This window comes from Heteronotia binoei, chromosome 12 (assembly GCF_032191835.1).
Source record: "Heteronotia binoei isolate CCM8104 ecotype False Entrance Well chromosome 12, APGP_CSIRO_Hbin_v1, whole genome shotgun sequence".
Taxonomy (NCBI): Eukaryota; Metazoa; Chordata; class Lepidosauria; order Squamata; family Gekkonidae; genus Heteronotia; species Heteronotia binoei.
The window spans coordinates 76,819,227-76,825,969 of NC_083234.1; the positions used below are offsets into that span (position 1 = coordinate 76,819,227).

Below are 6,743 nucleotides of genomic sequence, written 5' to 3' on the forward strand. Positions count from 1 at the left end.
TCCAACATTCTGTGTCACACAGCAGCCAAATATATGTGTGTGTGTGTATTCACACACACACACACACACTGTGGCTAATAGCCACTGATGGACCTCGGCGTCATATTTTTATCTAACCCCCTCTTGAAGCTGGCTATGCCTGTAGCTGCCACCACCTCCTGTGGCAGTGAATTCCACATGTTAATCACCCTTTGGGTGAAGAAGGACTTCCTTTTATCCATTCTAACCCGACTGCTCAGCAATTTCATCGAATGCCCACGAGTTTTTGTATTGTGAGAAAGGGAGAAAAGGACTTCTTTCTCTACTTTCTCCATCCCATGCATAATCTTGTAAACCTCTATCATGTCACCTCGCAGTCGACGTTTCTCCAAGCTAAAGAGTCCCAAGCGTTTTAACCTTTCTTCATAGGGAAAGTGCTCCAGCCCTTTAATCATTCTAGTTGCCCTTTTCTGAACTTTCTCCAATGCTATAATATCCTTTTTGAGGTGCAGCGACCAGAACTGCACACAGTACTCCAAATGAGACCGCACCATCGATTTATACAGGGGCATTATGATACTGGCTGATTTGTTTTCAATTCCCTTCCTAATAATTCCCAGCATGGCGTTGGCCTAAGTATTACTTAGTTGTTTGTAGAATTTTCCTTGTTATGGTGGGTCTTGTTACTTTACATATTGCTCTTACTTAGAGATGCTTAGAGTGTTGTTAAGTACTCAAGCCTTTTGTCACCCTGGGGCTTTTCTTTCGTTCTATAGCCATATCATTCCCCCAGGTCTCCTTTGCTTGTTGATAACCCCCAAGTAGTGGCTGGAGATCTCACACTATTACTACTGATCTCCAGATGGCAGAGATCAGCTCCCCTGGAGAAAATGGCCGCTTTGGAAGGTGGACTCTATGGCTTCTGCCCTACTGGAGTCCCTCTCCTCTCCAAACCCCGCCTCAGGCTCCCCCAAAAATCTCCAGGTATTTCTGAATCTGGAGTTGGCAACCCAAGTGGAGCATCCTTTGCATCCCATTTCCTTGATGTCCAGGTTTGGTGGCGGACCAGCCGTGAACCACCTCTACGTGTGCTCGGTCTGCCAGGTGGAGATCGAAGCCCTGGCCAAGAGGAGGAGGATCGAGATCGACACCTTCATTAAGGTAGGGGGACTCCGGCAACAGCTGGGGAAGCAGGGCCAAATGTGGGCTTGGGGCCTCCCTCTTCCCAGCCAGAGAAGGTGCTCCAGCACTGAACTCTCGGACCTTTCCCTAAGTCATACCCAGGATAAGAATCGCTTGAGAGCCTGCAGCTCTTGGGAAGCATCCTTAGGCTGAACTGGGCCCTGCGTCCCTCTGGCTCAGCTCTGACTGTCGGGGGCTCGCCTGCCTCTTGGACAAAAAAGGGGTCTTCACCATCTGCTAGTTCAGGCATGGCCCCCCTCTGAAGCCTGGCAGGGTGGGCAGCTGTGGTTTTGCCTGCAGCCTCCCTAACCCCTCTTGTGCCCCCTCTCTGCGTTGGCCATCAGCTGAACAAGGCGTTCCAGGCGGAGGAGTCTCCAAGCGTCATCTATTGCATCAGTATGCAGTGGTTTCGTGAGTGGGAGGCCTTCGTGAAAGGCAAAGACAACGGTAAGAGCAGAGGAGTGGGGGCTGGGAGGGGAGGGCCAAGGGAGTCCATTGTCTGGCTGGCCCTGATCTGTGATCAAGCGTAGTCCTTTGGGCTGCGACAGGGAGCATCCGCTTCTGAGCTCCCTTGATGGAGAGGCAGCCCCCCTTGTTCCTTCCTTCCTTCCCTCCACCTCTGGGCAGTTCCGCCTGTTGTTTCAGAGGGCAGCCATGTTGGTCTGCAGGAGAAGAGCTGGATTTGGAGCCCATGGACAATATTTTTTTAAATTAAGATTTAGTCCACAGATTCCTGTAGTTAAGGCCTCATCTAAGCATACAGCAAAATGAGGTAGCAAAGAAATGGGGGTAGAGACTTGATCCTGCTTTGTGAGATAGACGGTGCTACCTCCATTTGGCAGCTAGATGGACAAATCCCACTCACAGGTATGGAGGGGGGGAAGTATTGCAGAATTGCAGGCTCCCAAAGCCCTGCAATTAAAGAGCCATCTCTTTGCAGAACCCTCACGTGTGCCAGGTAAGAGCAGGCCAGATTGACAGATTTGTAGGAGCAACTGTAGGCACATCTGGGTTTCTTTGGAGCCTCACAGGTCAGAAGAGAAAGAGATCTGGAGGCCTTGCTGGAAGACAAAGGACGAGGCAGAAAAGGGGGGCAGTTCCTGAGAACAAAACCAGGAAAACCCAGATTGCAGTCCCACCTTTTATTCAAGAAGAATTGCAGATTTATACCCCGCCCTTCTCTCTGAATCAGAGACTCAGAGTGGTTTACAGTCTCCCATGTCTTCTCCCCCCGCAACAGACACCCTGTGAGGTGGGTGGGGCTGAGAGGGCCCTCACAGCAGCTGCCCTTTTAAGAACAGAGACTCAGAGTGGCTTACAATCTCCTATATCTTCTCCCCCCGCAACAGACACCCTGTGAGGTGGGGGGGGGGCTGAGAGGGCTCTCACAGCAGCTGCCCTTTCAAGAACAGAGACTCAGAGTGGCTTACAATCTCCTATATCTTCTCCCCCCGCAACAGACACCCTGTGAGTTGGGTGGGGCTGAGAGGGCCCTTGCAGCGGCTGCCCTTTCAAGGACAGAGACTCAGAGTGGCTTACAATCTCCTATATCTTATCTCCCGACAACAGACACCCTGTGAGGTGGGTGGGGCTGAGAGGGCCCTTACAGCAGCTGCCCTTTCAAGGACAGAGACTCAGAGTGGCTTACAATCTCCTATATCTTCTCTCCCGACAACAGACACCCTGTGACGTGGGTGGGGCTGAGGGGGCCCTTACAGCAGCTGCCCTTTCAAGGACAGAGACTCAGAGTGGCTTACAATCTCCTATATCTTCTCCCCCCACAACAGACACCTTGTGAGGTGGGGACAGGCTGAGAGGGCTCTCCCAGCAGCTGCCCTTTCAAGGACAACCTCTGCAAGAGCTATGGCTAACCCAAGGCCATTCCAGCAGGTGCAAGTGGAGGAGTGGGGAATCAAACCCGGCTCTCCCAGATAAGAGTCTGCCCACTTAACCACTTACACCAAACTGGCTTTCAAACATGTGGTGTAGGAAGATTCTCTGGAAGCTAGTTTTGAGTTGTCCTTTTCTGTTAATTGATGGTCTTCTTGAGTGGATCCTGAGCCTGGCTGAGCTGCAGAAGCAGATGCGGGCTTATGAGGAAAAGGGAAGGCAGGGAGGTCAGGAGAGAGCAGCTTGTGACCTTCCCTCTCCTTGCAGAGCCGCCCGGACCGATTGACAACAGCAGGATCGCCGTGGCGAAAGGGAGTGGCCACATGCAGGTGAAGCAGGGTAAGGCCTCTTCCTCTCCTAGCTCACATCTGTCCTTGCCCCGCCGTCAGGGCTGGTCCTAGGCAGGGCTCACTTCTGGCGCTCCCCCCTGCACTGACAGCAGCCCCAAGTCAAATGGAAGCACTCAGTTTGGCACTCTGGGCAATTGCCTAGTGACGGGGCCGGCCCAGCCCACTGTTGTGCCACAGCTAGAAATGGGGCAGCTCTTGTGACTGCTTGGGATTGGGCAGGAGCCTTAGGCGGAATTCAGTGGGAGCAGTTTGACTTCCTAGATCTCGTGCCACGCTGACAGCCGTGCTCTGGGCAAAGTGATAAGGGAGCGTTGCAACAGAAGTGAGCAGAGGCCTCGTTGGTGGCATATCCCTCTCCTCCTCCCCAGGAGCCGATTATGGGCAGATTTCCGAGGAGACCTGGGTCTACTTGAGCACGCTGTACGGCGGAGGCCCCGAGATCGCCATCCGGCAGAACGTGGCCCAGGTGCAAGAGCTGGAGAGTTTGCATGGGGAGCAGAAGATCGAAGCCGAGACCCGGGCTGCCTGAGCGAGAGCGGACTGCACCAAGAAGGTAGGCAGAGCAAATGTTTGCAAGCTGGAGTCGGAGAGGTCGCTTGTTTTCATGGAGAGTCAGGCCACACTGGTCCATCTAATCAGCACTGCTTCTTTTCTGTCCTGGCCCTAACCTGGTGGAATGCAGACTGACCTTTTGATCAGCGGCTCCCTCCCCTTCCTCTTGCAGCGACCGGATCTGGATCAGGCTCGTGGGCCACCGTAGGTAGCCACCGGGAACAGGTCTGGAATACTGCCGGAGAGCCAACGCCTCCTCTTAACCAGACTTCAGCTCTGAGAATGACGGCATTAGATTTAGACTGAGGGCAGCTGCCCAAGAGTAGCAGTAGAAAGATGACTTTGCTGGAGTGGCCCTGCCCGACAATTGGGGGGATTCTCAGAAGGCAATGGGGGAAGTGAATCTCCTCGCTCAGAGCCCATCTCTTGCAGGTCGGCCCAGTTCAGTCTCTGGCATTTCCTATTACAGAGATCTCAGCCTCCCGCTCTGCAGTGGAGGGGTAATCTTGGCCCGTTGTCAGGGCGCTCTAGTAACTGAGAGGGTGGCAAATCGGTAGATTAACAGGGTCGGCTTGGTCTAAGGCCTTGAATATGTTCAGTGTGTGGGAGAGGGTCGGGATACCCAGCCTCTCGGAGTCAGCAAGCACATTTGGAATTTTGTGAGCAGGTGGCGAGAGCCATCCCGAACGTGGCTTCTGGGGGAGGCACAACCAAACCCCAAACGCCTTCCGGGGAAGGCGGGACTAAATGCAGCGGCTCCCTCCTCAGACCTCCCACAAGAAGGGAAGCTTCAAGGGGGAACATTAACGAAGGGGAGGCTGTCACCTCCTGGTCCTCTAGTGGGAAAGCCCTGCCCTGCAGTGGCTCTGCCCACTTCCTGAGAAGCTTGATGGGGCGCCAGGGGAAGGACTGGCAGGCCTGTAGGACCCAGGGGCACCACGAGGGGGAACTCTGGTCACAGCTCAGTGGCACCGTCCCAGGTGCAGTCCCTGACATCGCCTCTCAGGACAGTCTCTGCGAGGAGGGTTTGCAGAGGCCTTGGAGAGCCCTGGCTGTCTCTGGGCCCCACCAGCACATGTCGCCTTCCCCGTGTCTCTGCTCCTGTGGGAAGTTTATCTCTCTGAGGACTCGGCCAAAGAGGCGAGATCTTTTCAGACTCTCTGTTGTGAAATTAGCCACAGTGAAACTCAGTCGTCCTGCAGGCTTCTGTTCGTCAGGACAGGCTTACTTGTGGCTGCTCAAAATTCATTTTTGTTTTTTAAACGTGCCTGTCATCTTTAACTTTCGAATCCTGGGGAGCAAAACCAAATGCCTGCCTGCTTGTTCTAGGCCTCCCTGCATCAAAAGCATCACCGAATGAAGGCTCTTAGCATTTCAGTTTGGAAGTACTTGGGGGTTCATGTCCATGCGCCTGGAAGTTTACAGATTTTGTTGTGGGACGGTGGCTCAGTGGTAGAGCATCTGCTTGGGAAGCAGAAGGTCCCAGGTTCAATCCCCGGCATCTCCAACTAAAAAGGGTCCAGGCAAGTAGGCATGAAAAACCTCCGCTTGAGTCCCTGGAGAGCCGCTGCCAGTCTGAGCAGACAAGACTGACTTTGATGGACCCAGACTCTGATTCAGTAGAAGGCAGCTTCATATGTTCACGTTCCACACTTATCACTGACAGTCGCTGTTTTTCCACTCCCCAGTGTGTAAATATGGCAACTCTCTCACCTCTTTGAAGTTTTTGAGCAACATGGTTGCTGCCATTCCTGGCGGAATTCACAGATACTCAACTCAAGAATGGCCATTACGATGTGGGGCTCAGCTGCTCCAAACGCTGAGAATCGGGATGTAAAGGACCGTCTGGGGCTGAGAGAACACCTGCTAGAAAGGGAGGGGTAACCCTTCTCTCTGTCTCTGTTCTTTCCAGGCCGTGGTGGGGTCTGGATTCCCCTCGGGCAGTGGACATTCTGCATCCCAGGAGCAGATCTGGACACTTTCTCCTTTTTTGGAACTCAGATGTACAAAGCCACACTAACCGCCCTCTCCTGCTCACAGAGGAGAACACTGCAACTAGAACCCGACGTGGATTTGAAGCTTGCCGAAGCTTCACGAGGCCTTGGCGGCTCTTCGTTTGCAGCCTCACAGGCATGACACGATCCGGGAGGCTGTCTCGGTCTGAGTCTGCGCCTCTGTGGCTGAGAGGGGGGTGCCCCATCGGCCCCACACCGCTCTGGGCTAGGCTTGCTGTGTCCGCAGAGGACCTCAAGAGGAGAATTCCCCGCTTCCTGCTCAGCTTCTCATCTGTGCCATTTCCGTTGGTGAGCCTGGCGGCCTCGTGTAGCCAGGACCTCGCCTGCTCCTTGGGTGCCACCAGGAGGCATCACGCACTGTGGCTTTTCTTCTCCGTTTCCCCCCTCTTGGATTTATACCATTTCTAGCTGGTTCTGCTAGAGCCAGACTGTGAAGGACTTGGGAACATTTGGGGCAGGGGCGGTTGAGCGGTATTCTTAGACAGAGGTAGCTGGCAACTTGAAAAGCCAGAGAGAAAGTCCCTTCCTTTTTTTTTTGCACAAAGGCCCTCCCCTTCCTGTTGCTTCCCCTGTTCCCGTGGGAAGGAACTTCTCAAAACATTGAAGCAGGGGGTTGTCCATGGATTGATTGATTGATTTGCTGGTGCAATCCCCATTGTCACAACTCTTCCTTTCTCAGCCTCCACCTGAGCCCCTTCCCTCTCTTCCCCTTCCCCTTGAGGCTGGCCTCCCGGAAGGAAGGGGTGGCTTCTCAAGACTGCAGAGGCAGCTGGAT

General features: G+C 53.8%; 1 protein-coding gene across 3 annotated transcripts in view; it reads left to right on the forward strand.

Annotated features, from left to right (window-relative positions):
- The window catches only part of USP20 (ubiquitin specific peptidase 20), a 41,978-nt gene extending 35,942 nt beyond the window's left edge, over positions 1–6,036 (forward strand). For all 3 annotated transcript variants that reach the window (XM_060251815.1, XM_060251816.1, XM_060251817.1), the window contains 5 exons: positions 1,032–1,140; positions 1,506–1,608; positions 3,319–3,390; positions 3,770–3,954; positions 5,866–6,036. In XM_060251815.1, coding sequence (XP_060107798.1) covers positions 1,032–1,140; positions 1,506–1,608; positions 3,319–3,390; positions 3,770–3,930 — 445 coding nt within the window. In that variant the 3' untranslated portion in view covers positions 3,931–3,954; positions 5,866–6,036. The remainder of the gene's footprint in view (positions 1–1,031; positions 1,141–1,505; positions 1,609–3,318; positions 3,391–3,769; positions 3,955–5,865) is intronic.
- Positions 6,037–6,743: the final 707 nt, after the last annotated feature.